Source organism: Heliangelus exortis, chromosome 16 (assembly GCF_036169615.1).
Source record: "Heliangelus exortis chromosome 16, bHelExo1.hap1, whole genome shotgun sequence".
In the NCBI taxonomy this organism is placed as follows: Eukaryota; Metazoa; Chordata; class Aves; order Apodiformes; family Trochilidae; genus Heliangelus; species Heliangelus exortis.
The window spans coordinates 12,457,242-12,474,478 of record NC_092437.1 but is presented as its reverse complement, the minus strand read 5'-3'; the positions used below and the strand labels follow the sequence as shown (position 1 = coordinate 12,474,478).

Below are 17,237 nucleotides of genomic sequence, written 5' to 3'. Positions count from 1 at the left end.
AGCTGCTGTCACACTGAAACACCCTCAGGGCTGCAGCTTCAGCCTCCAAAGGAAGGACAGAAGAGGCTCTACCACAACACTGATGTAGCCCTGGGGCCGTTTCCCAGCCCACTGCTCTCTGCAGCCTCAACTTCTGCAGCTTTGCAGATTCCTGTCAGGCCAAGATCCAACACACTGTGCCACCTTCTCATAAAGTAGCCAAAATCATCTCTAAAGAGCTGATGAAAATAGAAAGAGGTGGTGGTGGGGGGAAAACCCTCCCTTCTCCCCCATGCTGAAGCTAACAGGAATTCAGCATCTTGCCAGGAGAGATCCCAGATGGAAAGGGGTGTTCTGCTGCACCCCCTCCAGCACTGCAAGACCCCAGGTAAAGGCAGAGACCAAAGAGGGTGACATTAGCACCATCATTTATTTGAAGAGGGAGCACAGCCCTGGGGAGAGGCAGTACAGAACAGCCCCACAGGGACCAAGGGGCTGTTCCCAACACATCTGTCCCCAGGGCACATCCCCCACGAGTGCACAACACCACCCCCCCTCCTCCCAGAGCCAAGGGGGATCAGCCCCATCCCTGGAGAAGGTCAGAAGGGTTGACAAAACATACAGGACTGTTTGTAAAAGCTGTTCCTGAGGTTCCAGAGCAGCCAGCAGGAAGTCCAGGCAGTTCTCCATCATCTGCTGCACCCACTGCTCCAAGGTGGGACACATCTTCATGCTTCTGCAGAACCCACATCTTGCAGAGAGGTCTTGCTCTTAGCTCTCCAGCTCTCCTTAGTTGCCTTTCCATAATGATCCCAAAACTTGCATTCCACATATTAGCCAGCAGTTAGCCCAGTTTTTATTACAATAATAGATCTACCTGGGAACAGAAATAAAAAAAATCCACCCCATGCACTATGGCCTGGCAGAGAGTGGTTTTTTTCCTGTGGTTCTCCCTCCCCTTATTAAAAAATTTTAAAAATATAATAGAAAAGTAAAACAATCCTTCATGATAAGATTAAAGTCCTTGATGTGTGACTCTGTTTCAGTGTGCCCAAAAACTGTCGAGCTTTCTCCTGCATCAAGAGTTGATCTCTGGTTCCACCACAGGCCACCACTTTCCAAGCCCTGGTCATCTAGAGGGAAAAGAAAGCATGTGCACAACACTTACAGGAGAGAACAGACACAAACACCAACAGCTTGTGCTAAAAGCCTGAAAAAATAAACATAACAAGTATCTGCTAACCAAGAGAACTAAAATTTCAGACTTAGAAGCACACATTTTGCAACCAGGAGGAACTTGTACAAAGCCCTAAAGCACAAACCCACTAAAGCTCCTTGGGCTGAAGAGATTCTGGAAGGATGGAAGGAATTAATGAGCAGCTTTGGGGTTTACTCCTGACCAATTCAATTCCTACAGGAGCAGCTCAGCCCCAGGTCTAGACTGGTCAGAGACCTTCCTTAAATGCAATGTGGTGCCTTCAGTTTCAGCAGGGACCCCAGAGCACGAGGTGAAAACCAGGTGTGCTTCAGCCACTGTGTGCAGAAAGATCACCCAGGAGGTGTTTCTGCACTCCAGGAAAACCCCTGCCAATCCTCTGATGAATGCAGCTAAGAGACACCCACTGCCCACAACTGGAAAACCCTTTAACCTGCCCTGCAAAGAGCCAGAACTTCAGCATTTGCCTCCAGTACCCCATGGAGCCACAGCACAGATCTGAGGCTGCTGTAGGTTCAGCCCACAGCTCCCTGAGATTCCTTTAAATCCCTGCCCCTGCCAGGAGCCCAGGAGCTCAGCAACAACCAGAGACAACTCTGCTGCCATGGGGCAATGGGATTTCACTGCATAGTTGTACCCTGTCACCAGGCAAGCTACCTGCCACCTTTAAGTCACTCCCAAAGCTTTATTTATATGGCTCTATTAGCTCTTGGAGCAATCCAGCCTTGCCTAGGACAGAAGGAGAAATGGAAGTGTTTAAGTAGGGTTTATTTTGAGAAAAGGAAGGAATTACTCTGGCTGAGAAGTGCTTATTTGTCAGAAGAGCTTTCACACCAGACAGCTCTAAGCCAGGGAGAGATGTTGTTTTGTGAAGACTGAGCCAAAGCTCCTCAGTGAAGACATCACTGCACCTGGGCTCTCCCTGGGCTGCAAAAACATCCCCACACCAGTCCCCCACCCACAGTTTCATCCCCCACCAGGGTGAACATGGATTTCCATCCTCATTCAAGCTACCAGAGATCCCCCATGACCTGGCCCAAGCAAACACCCAAACACCTGCAAAATCACAGTCCAAATCCCCTTCCCTAAGCCACACAGCCCAGCAAAGCCAGGACACCCCTCCACTGATGCACTCTGCCTGCAAACAGACCAAGTGGTAAAGATTTTAGAGAGCACAAGAAACTGTTTGTGGCCCAGAGGGCATTTGTAAGCTGCTGTGACTGCAGCACAACTCAGAAATAACTGAGGAGCTGAAGAACAGGATTAGCTCTATCAGCACCACCTAGAAGGTGGCACATCATCAACTGGAGTCCTGTAAGTGCCACAAGTTTGGGGCAAACAGCAGGATAAGGCAGCCCATGGCACACAGCCTTTACCACACCCAAAAAACACCATAGAAACCACAGGGGTGGGAAATACTTTTTGCTTAACACTTACACAGCACTTCAGACTTTCTATAGACAGAGAAACAAGAGAGATGTGCCTACTGCTGTCCACCCATGGAGTGCTCTATTGAAAAAGGAAGGTTCACTTCCCTGCTGGATCAATCATCCAAATTCCTAGATGGATTGGGACTGGACACAGATTTCCATGAGGAAACCCAGGGCCAAACTTGCCAAACCAGAGCTCTGATCCACCACGGGGGTTTGAGCCCCAGCAGGACAGGTTTGCAAAGAGAGAGGAGGAAGGTTCAGCACGAGACTGCTGGCTCAGCATCTCCAAACCCTGGTGCAAAGACAGCTTCATCTCCTCACTCCTCCTCCAGGAGGGACAAGGGCTGCACTTCCAGCTCATCTCCTGCCTGGGAGAGCAGTGGCTGAAGGGCTTACTGGTGCTGGTGGTCTGAAGTGGCTTGGCATTTTCCTGTAGGACATTTTCTCTGGCTGCACTTGCACGAAGGCCCTGTTGAGCAAACCACTGTCATTCTTCCTGCTTGAGGAGGAAAGGTTCAGGGACCTTGACAGGAAATTCACAGGCTGCAAAAAGCAGGGGGGAAAAAAAATGTAAGGAAACAAGTTGATTTGCCCCCAGGGTTGATACCTGGCCCAGCTAACAAAGCCAGCCCTGCAGCCACATCCAGAGGTACTGCTCAAAGGCAGCTGCAGGGAGCAAAGCTCCCACCCCTGCCTTGCACAGGGGGACTCTGGAGCAGAAGCCAGCTCTCCCCCTGCTCTGAGCACAGCTCCCCTCACCTGGGCTCTTTTGAAGCAGACAGTCTTGGGGAGGGCAGGTGTGTTCTGTGTCAGATCTTCATCCACAATATCCAGGGCCAGAGACTTCCTGACCTTTTTGATGGGACTCCTGCGCAGCTGGGGGACAGAGAGCCACAACTCAGCATGAGCCAACCCTCAGCTGCCACCCTGAGCCTGCACCCCAGGCCACGTCACCAGAGGGCTGCACTGCACCAACACCTCAGGAAGAATCTGTGCTGCAGCTTCAGTGCTCTCCTCTTGGTGCCAAGAACCACACATTTAGAAGTCACTTTAGGTAGGAAAGAAAGGCCACCAGGGAACTGAGCCAACAGGATGCCTGCAAGCCCAAAGCCTTCTGGAAGCCCAACTTGCCACAGATGCTTCAAGTGTGCCCTGGGTCCCTCCTGCAGGTTAAGGACATGGCCTCTAACACACCCCAAGTTCAGCCCAAGCCAGGCCACAGCCAGCTGTATTTTACACAGGCCTCAACCTCAGGCATCTCTTGCTGATTAAAAGGCAGCACAGGCCAAAACCTTTTCAGCATCAAGAGGAGGATGAACAAAACCAGCTCACCCCTTGCTTCCTCTTTTGTTTCTCAGGTTTCACATCATCCTCAATGATAAGTTCAATGCCAGCTTCACTTCGCAGCACTTCTTTCAAGTCTTCTTCCAGGTGAGGAGTCTGTGGCTGGCATGAAAAAGAGGAGAGAGATCACAAGACAGTCCAACTCTACATGCTGGGCAGACTCACTATGGGTCAGGGGAGCCCAGAGTGGGAGGATAAACACAAAGATGATGTTTATTTTGAGCTGGAAAACCTATCAGAAGATTTCTGCTATCCTGAGACAGATTTATACCATCTCCAGCCATGAGGCACTTACCAGCTGAACCTCAGAGGAGCCATCAAGAGACCAGGATGCACAGAAGATACTGAAAACTGGCATCCCCACAACACTCTCATTAAGAGACTCAGTTCCTCAGGGATGCCTAAGGTAGATCATGCCCTTGCTTTTCCTCAAGGTCCTCAGTAGCCAAACACTGCAGCCTGACCCAAGAGCAGGTTTGGGTTGACAGCAGAACTTAAAATCCCGTGGTTACATGTTCACCATGACACAGACCCCTTCATCCTTCCCATTCTGGTGGGGCTTTACCAAACTGTAGCTTGTTATGGCACAAGTAACAGCTCCCTGAGAGCTCCACTGCACCACCCCCCATCCCCTTTGCATTCATTATGTTTCTGCCATCAGCAAACACCAGACTGCCCAGTGCTTACCAGAGGTCTGATTGGTCCATATTTTTCCAGGGCATTTTTGAAAGGTGTGGGAGTGTGAGGAGTGTTGTCCACCACATACTTCTGATCTGGTGTGACAAACCTGGCAGCAGAGAGTGGGAAAGATGAAGAATTAGATATGCTGTAGCCCACATAAAATTAATCCCCATCTTTTGGAGCCCTCTCATTACATGAGCCACCTGTAGAGTCTCATGTGGTGGCAGCAGAAGCCACCTGCCTGGCTGGACTGCCAGCACTCCCAAACACCATGTTCCTTCAGTGCAGACACAGGGCAGCCAGAAAAACCCTCCCTGTACAGGGCAGCCCTTCTCACCTGTTTGGGACAGCACCTTGGGTAAGCATCACCCTGGGCTGCCCCCCAGGTCAGGCAAAGCAGAGGATGCAGAGCTGAAGGGATGGATCTGAAGAGCTTTTGTTGAGGAAACCAAATCCCTTCCCTGCTGGCACAGGGCTTACAGTACAGCAGTGTTTCCCAGACAAAGACATGCACAGAAGACAAGAGCCCACCCAGCAGCTGAGTGCAACTGTGGTTGCTTGGCTGCAGCCCCAATCAGCCTGGACATTTGCTGCCTGCAGCTCAGAGAAGAGCTGTCCTTGGGGGAAACACTGATTTAAGGAAATCCCCAGCCTGCCCTGGTCCTCTCTCAGCAGGGCCTGGAGAAGCACTGTGGGAGGTGCATTAAACTGGAAGAGGGTGGTGCTCAGGTGGGGACTGAGGGAGGAGGAAAGGACTTACGCTGAGTTCTTCTGGAGCAGAGGGGTCTTGTCCCTGTGCAGAGGGGTGGTGACAATCACCTTCTGACTGCACACAGGTGTGGAGGTCAGAGATGGGTTCTCCAGTTCTAGTGTGTCCTGTTTGGTCCAAAAGTTTAGGAACTGCACAGGAAAGAAAGAGAAGAAGTCACTCAGTCTCAAGTGTTCCAGCATACAGCACAAGTTGTTACTTTTTCCTAAATATCAGGAAAAACCCAGGCAGGGACAATCCTTCCACAGAGTGGCACAGGAGTGATCTACAGTACAAACCAGGATGACTCTTACAGACTCAAACACTCCTGACAAAGCCTGAAAAGACCCCAAGTCCCTTTGCAATGAAGACAAGGCCAGGAGCATTTGCCAGAGCACAGCACCTCAGAGATCTACACAAGGCACATGCTGCCAGGTCTGCCTGTGTGACTGAACTGGAAATGACCAGGGAAAGCCACTTCCCACTGCTGCCACACTGCTACCCACAGCTGGGGCAGCAATGCTGTGTGTGGGGACAGGAGCACCGTGCTCTGCAGGGATCCTGCAGCAGACAGACAGAGCTGCACAGTGGTGCTCCTGCCTCACAGCAGGCATGAGCCCTGCCCACCACACAAAGCAGCTGAAAGGAACACATGGCACTAGGGCAAGCAGAGAGAGCACCAATGTGCTTAATAGCTCATGACCAAGCCCAAGCAGAAGAGCAAAGTGGGCTCTGCCATTGCTCTGTACCTGAGATGGAGAGAAGGGCAGTGTCTTGACAGGGGTGCTCTTGGGTGTCATGCTGTTGCAGGAGTCAAGGAAGGACAGGCTGGTGCTGGTGGCATTCTCCGTGACAGGGGAGAGGGAGATCTTCCTCTTCTTCTGCCTCTTGAGCACTGAGGGGGGGGTGCCAAAGCTGACTTCTGCGTGGGGGGAGATGGGGATGAGCTCCCCCTTGCTGCTCTTGCTGAGGTCAGAGATGGTGTGGCCGTCCAGGCGGTACTCGGTGACATTGGGCAGGGAGGGCACTGGTTTGCTGGGGGTTTCCCTCACGGGGCTGTTGCTGCTGCTGCTGCTGCTGCCAGCAGAGGGTTCCTCGGGCAGATCAAACTGGGTCAGGTCACACCACCCGTCTGGGTCCTGCACACAAGGGAAACCATCAGAAGCAGCCAACTGGGGCAGAGGCAGAGATGAACTGGGAGGTGACATAACTGGGGGTCTGAGGAGCCTGGCACCAGGAGAGCTCCAGCCCTCCTCCCCCCCACTGCCAGCACAGCTGAGAGCAGAGCAGGGACCTGACCCAGCCTAAAGCTGCTGCTGCTGCTGCCCTGGGAGCAGGGCAGATTTTTCTGTTTCCACAAGGTTGGTTTCCCAGTTCAGTTCACAGCACAGCTGCACAAACAGCTGCATCCCCACACAGAGGGGACAAGAAAAGCAGCTGGGGACAGGTCTGTGGACAGGAGGTGAATGAAGTCACTGTCACCCAACACCAAACCAGTCCTGGGCACATCCCTGCAGCTGGACACAGGGCTCTGCTGAAAGAAGACTTAAAATAGCCAGACTGGTTCAGAGATCAGCTGCTTGGAAGCTCGACTCCACCAATACCCCAGATCCCATGAGCAGCCCCCCAAGCACCCACAGATGGGCTGTCTGTGGCACAAATTCCCCATCCTCCTTCAAAGTAGCTCCTTCACTGATAACCAGCTCCCCAGGCAGGGCTGGGGGTGCAGAGACATTGCCCTCTGAGGGCAGCAGAGTGCTCTGCTGACTCCAGGCAGCCTCCTGCCCTGGGATGCCCCCCTGGGGACCTCAGCACTGCCTGACTGGCCCAAAGTCACTTGTAGAATCATAGAATCATACTTGTGTCAGTGAAGCCATTTCAACTGAAAGCAAATGGTGGAGTCAACTCAGCATGAAGGGGTCTGTTCTGCACACTACAAGTGGGCCTGGCCCATTCCCACTCTGTCCCATCCTGTTCTGGAACAGGAGGGAAAGGAAAGCCCGGGAGCATGGGCCTGAACTCTTATGGGGGCAGCAGCTGATAAAGGAGGGCTTGAGATCACATTTCCCAGCCCATGAGGAGCCCATGTACATGGACCCCCACCTACAGGAACCTGCAAGCCTAGGGCAGTACTGGAAAGCTGGGAAGGCCTAACCCAGCCATGGAAAAGACAGTGGGAAGCCACACGGACAGGACTCAGCACTCCCCAGGATGCCCATGGTAAGGAGAAAGGGGAACCAGCAAGTTCACTCAAAGGAAAAAGGTGAGGATCAGTCTCCCTGCATTAGCCAGAGGAGCAAAGGTCTGCTACTCACTGATTCAATCATGTCCAGAGCTTCAGTGAAGGCTGGCACAGAGGTTGGGTACAAATAGTTGGCAGCTTCGACGACCCATTTGTATGGGGATGTGACCAAAGAGGCATCCTCAGGCACCACCTCATCTGGGGTCCCCTCAGCATTCTGCTCTGCCACTTCAGCAGCTGGCAGCTCTGAGGGTAACTCCTGTACACCCGTCACCTCCTCATCACTGAGGTCTTCTTCCTTTATTTCAGAGCTATCCACTGGCCAGCTGGGCAGCACGTTCTTGGTGCAAACAAAGAGAGCCCAGAGTTAGTAAAAGGCAACAAGGTCAAGTCCTGGGGACAGAGTGAGGGTCCCTGGGTGTGTTCAGCTCTGCCTGCTCTCCTATCTGCCCTTCAGTTTCCTTCACATCCCCATTCTCCCTCACTGCTCTGCCCCATACTCCATCTGAGCCAGAGCTCATGCAGCATCAGGAGCACTGGATTGGTTTAATTAAGGACTTCATTAAACAGCATCCCACAAGAAAGCTGAACAAAGCCTGAGCAGGTAGCACTAATTCTGCATTCCATACTTTCCAAGAGCCTGTCTGTGAAAACCACATGCTTTCTTCATGGAAAAAATACATAAAAATTGGTGTCCTTCTCCTGCTCCTTTTTTTAGAGGAAAGGAATGCAATGTCTCTTCACCATGCCCCCCACACTGCCTGGAAAACTCTCTTCCTCCCACCAATAAGAGCAGAATGGAGCAAAAAGTAAGAAAGAAATCAGTCTCCAAGACAGACTTGATGCTGGGATTGGCAAGATAACAGCACCAGCAAACTGCTGTCCTCTGCCTAGGTAACATTTAGGCACATGTTACACCCTCTGGGCTCCTGGAGGGAGAGATCTCCCAAGAGTCAAGAGCCTTGAAGACAACCAGGAGAAGGCACTGACTGTCTGTGTCACCACCAGGCTGTGGCACAGCCAGCAGAGGGGTGGATGAACAGTTCTGATGTGCACAGCAGAGCAGGGGACTGACCCTGCTGCAAACATCCTGTTGCAGTACCCGGCTCCCAGCTTTTGCTCCACTTTGGCTTTCCTTCTCATCCACCTCCACAAGCAAGTACAGTGACTTGGACTCCTTAGTTTCATTAAGGAAGCCTCCTGTGTCCACCTTCCTCTTGATGGTGGAGTTCCAATGATTCTTCACAGCATTGTCAGTCCTGCAGAGGAAGAAGAAGAAAACAGAGGAAGAAGAAGAAGAAAACAGAGGAAGAAGAAGAAGAAAACAGAGGAAGAAGAAGAAGAAAACAGAGGAAGAAGAAGAAGAAAACAGAGGAAGAAGAAGAAGAAAACAGAGGAAGAAGAAGAAGAAGAACAAAAAGAAGAAGAAGAAGAAGAAAACAGAGGAAGAAGAAGAAGAAGAAGAAGAAGAAGAAAACAGAGGAAGAAGAAGAAGAAAACAGAGGTTACCACTTACAGCAGCCTTAAAGCACAGCTAACAGCTCTCCAGCCCCATCCTGTGAGCCAAACACGTGGAACTCCACAGGCCACCCATCTCTGAAGCAAAGAGGTCCTACCTCCCAGGCAGCAGCTTGGCAATCTCTGCCCAACGATTCCCCAGGACTTTGTGAGCCTCAAAAATGATGCGATCCTCCTCCTCTGTCCACGAGGACTTCTTCACCTCAGGGTTCAGGTGGTTATGCCAGCGTTCCCGGCACTGCTTCCCTAACCGCCCTTTCAGGTGCTTGGCTATCAGGGTCCACTGTTTGGTGCCATATTTTTTAACCAGTTCAATTACCTTTGAAGAGAGGGGGAGGGAAATGAGGAAATGGAATAAAGGAGGGGAAGGTCAACAGTCATCTTCAGGTGTTGCTCTTCATGTCTCTTATGAGCAGGGAAGGGCAGACAGAGAATGGCCCCTTAGGGAAAAAAAGTTGGAGGGATCCAGCACTGACAATCAGGTGTGCCAAGACTTGTCAGAGCAATGATTCAGCCCAATTTCTGAAAGAGGCTGTTTCCACACAGCCATTTTGCCCCATGGCACCTGTGAATGCAGACAACTGCTCACAGAATGTGGGCTGGAGACTGGCAGGTGCACCAGGGGCAGAGAGGCCCAGATTTAGAGACTTACACCCCTTCCTGAGCAAGGGATATGACACCTCCATCCTCTCTGCAGTGACAGACCAACACCCAGATTCTCTCAGCCCCAGTTCACCTTTTGGTCTTCCTCTTTGGTCCAAGGGCCCTTAACCAAGTCTGGATTCAGCACCCTCAGCCACCGGTACTGACACTGCTGGTCACTGCGGTTCTGGGGAAGGAATGACAGTGGCCATGGGTCAGACCAGAGGCTCCAAAAAGCCCTAAAGCAACAGCACTGTCCCCCTCCCCAAAAATCTGTCCCACAAGAAAACCTGCAGAAGCACACGGAGAACACAGACTATGAGCAGGGCACTGGGCACACACAGGGAACCTCAGTTCCTCAGCCCAGCTCCAACACTTGCCCTGGAAGGCCTCCAGCACAAGGCTGGCATCTCCTGCTCTGAGGGAACACAACTGCACAGACTCCCCTGGGACAAAGTCCCACTGGGCAAGGTGCTGCAGAGACACAGAGAACCAGCAACAATGAGCACAAGAAGCAACATGCAAATACTACAGTGCCCAGCTGGGCAAAGTGTCACTTACAGGGAAGTGACTGGCCAGGAACTTCCAGTCATTCTGCCCATAATGTCTCACTAACATCTTCAGCTGCTCATCCTGCAAAGAACAAAGACATCCACTTTCATACACACAGGCACCCCTGGGCTGATGGCATCAAGAAGTTAGATATTTTGGACTGTCAAGCTGTTTGTTGGGAGTTGTTTTGCTCTCTGCATTTGGGGGAGGGATTGCACCATCCTCTACCAGCACTCCTGCTCCAGGTGGGCTCCATGCACTGACTGGTTCAGGACTCTACCAGGGCAAAGTTCTACAGTGAGTATAAAACAAGAGTTGAGTACAAAACAGAAGCTCAGCTGCTGTAGTCACTCTCAGGCCTGGCTCAGCTCTTTGGTCCAAACTTCTTGCTTATGCAGCCTCCAGCCCCAGTACACCCCTGACCAGACACTCTGTCTCCAAGCTCAGCCACAGGTTTTGCCTGGCCAAGAATGCTGACTGGTCCAAGTATATCACCACTGGCCCAAGTAATCTCCTGCTTTTCAGTGCTGCTGGGCCTCCACAGCATTTCTTTCACAAAACCTTCTATAGATCAGGTTTGTGAGGCCTTCCAGCTCCCAAAAAACTGCTATTGGTGTCCTTGCCTGTGTGCTCTGGCTAGGCAAACAGAAGCATGAAATAATTCCCTGCCCAACATGAACACAAGGCTTTGATCACTGCATGAGGACCACCCTACTTGGTGTTCACACCCCAGGGGAGACAGGATATTTGGTGGTTTTTACACAGAACAAGGATGATGGAGGAACTGGAAGGGGGAAAGAGACTATCCCAAATAACTTCAGGCTCCCTGGCAGGATGACTAAGCTATGATCCCACCAGTCTCAAAGCTCCCTGCTTTAGCTAAAGATGGGATTCTGTGCAATTCAGCTTTCCAGAGGCCATCCTCTGGAAGCCTTCTTTGCTCACAAGTGCACTGCAGGCAGCAGATGCCTTGCTCAGGGTTCAGATGCTAAAGTGGTTGGAGTTCTTACCCTCCAGGCCACACTTCAAACTCCCCAGAATCTCCTGGGCTCATGAAGACTGCAGCTCACACCAGCAGAACAGAGAAATGGTCTCTCCAGTAGCAAGACAGCAGGAGGGGGACTTGTGACCAATGGGTGAGGAATGGGGTGGAGGCACCCAAGCTTCAGGTTCCCCAACAGATGCCTAACCCAGAGCACCTCCCCTCAGCCAGTGCCAGGCTCTCACTCACCTCTTCTTGTGTCCACTTGACTTTACACCTTCCATCCCGCTGCTCCGGCACATCCGAGTCGGTATCCTGGCAATGGAGCTCATCCTGCTCCTCCCTAAAAATGAGTGAACAAGGATTATAAATTTTATCTCTGATAAAAACGCAGCAGTGAGAGAGAGAGAGAGAAAGAGCAACTCAGATGGTGCAGAGCTCCAGAGAGCAGCCTGCAGGGTGCAGGGAGAGCCCCAGCCCCTCAGACACCCCTGGTTAAAAGGGGTCCCCTCCACCTCGGACTCCCGGGGAGTGTAAGCCATCCCCTTGCTGCCCGGAGCAGGGCAAGCCGCGTTTCTCTTGATTTGTGCTCCCTCCTGTCCCTCTGGGAGGACTCTGCGCCCAGGGGGTGGCCCCATCTCCCCTCCCCGCAGCCCCGCGCCCGCACAGAGAAGGGAAGCGAGGAGCAGCGAGCGCCGGGAGAGCGCCCCGAAAGGCTCCGCACCTCACCCCCCGGGCACAGCCCTGTCACCCCCCCGCTCCCCAGCAGCCAAACCCAGCCCCGCACCCAGCTCCCGGACGGAGCCTTTACAACGGGCACCGACGAACGGGGAGCCCGGGGGTGCGGGGCCGCGGCCCTGCCCCGCCGCCCGCCCGGAGAGCGGGAACGCGCCGGCCGGCTGAGCAGCGCGGCGGCCAAGAGCCCGGGGGAGAGCGGATGCCCGGCGGGGGATGGTGTGCGGGTGGGGACGGTGTGCGAGGTCGGCAGCGGAGCCGCTCTCCCTCCCTCCCTCCCGCCGCCCCTCACTCACTCACCCGCGGCTCCGTCGCGCCATGGCGGGGCCGGGAGGCGGCGGCGGCAGCGGCGCTTTCCTATCTCGCGCCAACGGCGCACCCGCCCGCGCGGGGCCGGGCCGCGCATGCGCGCTGCTGCCTCCCGCCCGCACAAAGAGGCGCGCGCGGGAGGGCGCCCGCCTGCCCCGCACCCCCAGGACAGCCGGGGAGGACCCACCCGGGACATACCCCTTTGACACCCCCTCTCGAACCCGAGGCACCCCCCCGGGACACACAGACACACACCCCGACCCGGAGGCACCCTCCGATCCCGGGACACCCCCCCTCTTACACGGCAACATCCCCCCTGACCCCAGAGCACCGACCCCGGGACACATCCCCGACCCTAGCAAGGGGCAGGGGCATCGTCACCTCTCCCCCTGCAGCTCCCCCCCGGAACGCGGCTCTGGGCAGTTTGGGGGGGTCCCCAGCCCCCCTGTGACCCCAGCACCTCCTGGAAGGGGGTTGCTCCTGCCACCAAATTGCTGTGGTCATCTCATGCCACATCCTGCCCGCCCGCCCCCCCCCTACGCCGGCAGCTGACTGCTGAAAAATGGGGCAAATAAAGCAAATTGGAGGCAAGCAGCGCGCCCCGGGAGCAGCTCTGGTTCCCAGGGTTCCTGGAGGGGGCAGAGTGGAAAAGAGGAGGCGAGCAGGGAAGGTCTCAGCTCCTTTCCCCGCCGGGCAGTGGCACTGTCACACCACGCAGGGACAGGGGAGCTGCTGTCCCGGTGACAGTCAGCCCCGGACAGGCCCGGTTTGGGTTCTGGTGTCGGCACACAGCACACCCACCCGCTGTGCCCCTACGGGATCTGCAGTGCCCACGTTCAGCCCATGTGCGAGGATGCTCCCGACCACCACTTCAGAGCAAACGCCCCCAAACTGAATCAGAAAGCGGAATCATTAAGGCTGGGAAAAACCTCGAAGGTGACCAAGTCCAAGCATCAACCCAATAGCACCACACCAACTACACCATGCCTTCAGGTGCCACCTCCACACACGGTTTTTTAACACCTCCAGGGCTGGTGACTCCACCCCTTCCCTGGGCAGCCTGTTCCAAGGCCTGATCACTCTGTCAGTAAAGAATTTTTTCCTAATACCCCATCAAAGAGAGATGTCACCTTCCTGGGGACCCGCCCTGAGTGCTGTGTCCAGGCAGGAAAAACAGGAGCACAACCCTCCCAGGGCTGCAAACCCTGCCCAGGACTGACCAACCCCAGCAGGACTCAGTTTACCTTCAGCAGTCACCTATGGCACACAGTCACTGCCCCTGTGCTTAAAAAGAGGTAATAGAAACCCCTCCCTCTCCCCAACCAGCTTAATTAGGAAATTAGCCCCTTAATGAACCACCAGGCATATAAAACTGCTATAAGCACCATTTGCAAAAAAAAGGATCAAGATCTCAGAGGGTCTCTATAGAAGCTGAAGTAAGTAGCACTTTTTAATTATTCCTCTTATAATGTACTTTTTAGTTCCCTAGTATTTCTTGCATACTAATTTGCTTTAATTATCTTTAAGGAAAAAGTACTTTAGACTTTTAAAGAGGACAGAAGACTCCCCTTCTAGGCTGACCATACAGCCTCCCTCAAAATCAGAAACCTTTCCTCTCTGCTTTGAATATGCTGAATGTAAAAATGGTTTTGGGAACAGGAGCTGCTTTCCCCTTCCCTGACTCATTCCCTCTGGAGGTGGCTGGAAGGAGCTGCTGACTGAGCTGGTGGGGAAAACCTCCTCCCAGGTGGAGCAGGAGTATGAAGGAAACATGGTACATGGCATGAGACCTGCCATGAGGGCTTGGCCCCAAGGACCTCCCTTAGTACCTACCCCTGTGGGGTCCCAGTGGGACCTCACAGATGAGGTGAGGTTTATGCGTAGAGCTAGAGGAAAAATGAGAGCTACTACTCAGCCTCTCCCATCCCAACCAGAGCCTGGCTTTAGAGCCAACAACTCCACTGGCTGGGGTTAATGGCCCTCTGACTCAAGGAACACAGATAAGTGCCCTATATCTCTGGGAAAGCCAGCTCCATCTTGGTACCACTAGGAGATGGAGAGGTTTACTGAGACTCTGTACACCAGTACCAACAGTAGTGGGATAGAGGCTGAATAAATACAGCTCTAGAGAGGCTCTATGATAACCTCCAAGCAGTAGAGAGGCCTTGGTGTAAATTGTGGTGTTTTAGAAGACAATGACAGGCTGGATGGCCACCTACCTGTCCTAGACCCCACCCAAGTCCTTGCTCTCCCAAAAAAGACTGAGACAGGATTTTGCAGAGAGCAGTCCAGCCACTCTAAATTTGCAACTCATTAGTGAACAGTAACGAACAATATCAGGAACATTCCGTTCTATTCTAACAGGAACATCCTGGTCTCCATAAGCCTGACGTGGTGGGATTCTGCACCATGCTGTCCACCAAGAACCACGGTACCAGCACTGTGACCATAAAGGAAATCCTAGAAAATGGGTTTGTGGCTGGGGCCTCCAGCCATATCCATTCTCCTCCTATCCAGAGCTATTACATGGAGTTGGGCAGTACCTCCAAACCAGACTCCTGGGAGCTTCTCATGGACTTGGATAACACAACAAAAAGCAGCTCCCTGTGTGTTGTCAAGCAGTCAGAGTCTCTGAGCAGCTCTGTGAAGACTGAGCTGCACAGCCTGACCCAGGGCACCTCTGACCTCAGCCTTGTCTGCTTCTGCAAGACTCACCACAGTCAGGCAGCCTTAGACCTGTCTGGTTTGCCTTGTGAGCATCTCAGCAGAGCTGTCTGCCCAATGGATCTGGTGTCACAGAACACCTCAACGCCATGCAAGAAAGAGAAGCATCCCAAACTGCTGGAGAGCCTGCTCTCCAAGAGCTCCGAACTCACCTGTGACATCTCAACCATTGGGAAGACTTCAGCACCCAGATGGGAGATCTCTGCAATCAAAGCCTCCCTGGATACCAGCCTGTCCCTCGATGTGAGCACTGAAGAGCTGAAGTTACTGGGATGCTCCAAACTGGACACACCACCCCTGGAGACCTCCGTAGTAATTCCTTGGGCTTGGCCTGGAGCCTTCAAGAGGCTGACCCATAGGTCTGGCACCCTTGAGACCCAGCTGAGTGATCCCGATGCTGTCCCTGTGTCTCTGCACCAGGCTCCATGAGCTGCTGGACTGCTGGATGCCCGGGGATGCTGAACCCTCCCTCCTGCCCTGAGCCAGGGGCTGCTCTGCTGCGGGCACCGCGTGGTTGGAGCTTCCAACCTGCGGCCCCCGAAGCGTTCTGGGGCACTGCTGAGGGGGGAAGCTCCAACTCCGGTGCTTTACCCCTCCAGGCTCTGCCCTGCTGGCTCCCTGCTCTCTGTCCCCTCTGTTAGCGCAATAAAGCTCCGAACGCCTCTCCGCCTCCTCTGATTGCACCCTCCGACCGCCCGGCCCACGGCTGAGCTCCGCGGGACGCAGACACTGGGCTGGCGGGTTGGGCCCGCTTCCAGCCGAACCGGGACCCCGCTGCCGGTATCCCGCCCGCCGGCAGCCGCCATCTCCGGCGGTTCCCACCCGCCTCGGGGCCGCCAACTCCGAGCTCCGCCACAGCCCCCCCAACCCCGCCACAAGATGGCTGGGCCGGGCCGAGCCCCGGGCGGGGAGCCCCGCGGCAGCCACCGCTCCGCCCACCCGCCCCCGGTACCTGGTCCAGGGGCCCGGGGAGGTCTCGTCGAGGAAGGGACGCGGTAGAGCGGCTCTGGGTCCCGGCGCTGGGCCATGGCGGCTGCGGCCGCGCTGCCGGGACCCGCCAGGATCCGCCGCTGCGCAAGGGGAGCGCGGGCAGGGAGGGGGAGGCGGAGGCGGGGATGGGGATCCCGATCCCTCTTCTGGCGCACTGGGAGAAAAACAGTCTGGGAGCGTTGGGAGGGGAGCAGAGCGGCTGCCGGCAGCATGACCTTGGCCACCCCCACACACTCTGCATGGATAAAAATCCAGGATTCGGGTCCTGGTCCCGGCTGCAGGAATCCGGGACAGCGGTTGCCGGGTGACTCTGCCCGCTCCGAACCCCGCTCAGCGGGAAAGGAGCGACCCCACCCCACCCCTTACATCTTTCCTTCTGCTGTTTGAGGCTCCCATGCTCAGCCACTTGCTCTCCTGGTTTTTTCCTCCTTAGTCAGGGAGAATTGCTTGTTAAAACCACGCTCCAGGGCATTTACAGTTTGCTGAAAAATCACACACTTTTCCCTCTTCTTTTAGGGATAAAATAAGAGATGAGAATTGATGCTGCATTAGAGCACAGAGACAAGAAAGAAAAAGCAGCAATAGTTGCTGGGAACCAGATTTTGTGAATTAAAGCAATTATTTCATTAATACACAAACTCCACGGCCATCTGCATGCTTAACCTTCCACTGGCATAGCCTCACTTCTTGAAGGCCCTCACCCACTTTTACTCCTTCAAAATTCTCTCAATCAGCCCTAAACTCATTTGTATCCTCCATGTGTAACCAATCCATTAGAATCAATCGGTAACCAATCCAGTTACCAAGTAAGCACTTCTGTTTACAAAACAACAGTTTAAATAATTCCATAGGGACATATTTGAAAGAGAGATGCAAGCTATTGTCTCCACACGTATTTCACACTAGTTTCTGGACAAAAAACCCCCATCCCTTCAGTGGAAAAAACCAAAAATCTGTTCTTTTACTTCAGCTGTCAGAGGCAGTACAAGCAGTAAACAGGGAGCTGCTTGTATTCTCTGCCTGCTCAGATGATTTCTTTCTAAACCATGTTACAACATCAGGAACAGGTGACAAAACTCAGAAAAAGGACCGGGAAAAGGAAAGTAGTTAAAGTTTGATGTATAAACACAACAGAACAATAC

The 17,237-nt window shown here is 53.7% G+C and overlaps 2 protein-coding genes across 3 annotated transcripts; one reads left to right on the top strand and one right to left on the bottom strand.

Moving 5' to 3' along the window:
• Positions 1-812: 812 nt before the first annotated feature.
• Positions 813-16,093, bottom strand: MYBL2 (MYB proto-oncogene like 2). 2 transcript variants are annotated; one of them, XM_071759682.1, is made up of 14 exons: positions 16,058-16,093; positions 11,587-11,680; positions 10,365-10,436; positions 9,898-9,990; positions 9,260-9,480; positions 8,719-8,902; positions 7,717-7,983; positions 6,151-6,540; positions 5,414-5,553; positions 4,660-4,759; positions 3,961-4,074; positions 3,388-3,504; positions 3,025-3,171; positions 813-1,112 (listed from the first exon to the last, which is right to left on the bottom strand). In XM_071759682.1, exons 3-14 carry the CDS (start codon positions 10,419-10,421, stop codon positions 984-986), a joined length of 1,959 nt encoding a protein of 652 aa, XP_071615783.1. In that variant the 5' UTR covers positions 10,422-10,436; positions 11,587-11,680; positions 16,058-16,093; the 3' UTR covers positions 813-983. The 2 variants fall into 2 exon arrangements, with proteins under 2 accessions (XP_071615783.1, XP_071615782.1); XM_071759681.1 differs by lacking the exon at positions 16,058-16,093 and adding an exon at positions 12,373-12,468.
• On the top strand, positions 14,517-15,760 carry LOC139803534 (uncharacterized). Its single transcript, XM_071759773.1, has one exon. The coding sequence runs from the start codon at positions 14,791-14,793 to the stop codon at positions 15,532-15,534; it is 744 nt and encodes a 247-aa protein (XP_071615874.1). The 5' UTR covers positions 14,517-14,790; the 3' UTR covers positions 15,535-15,760.
• Positions 16,094-17,237: the final 1,144 nt, after the last annotated feature.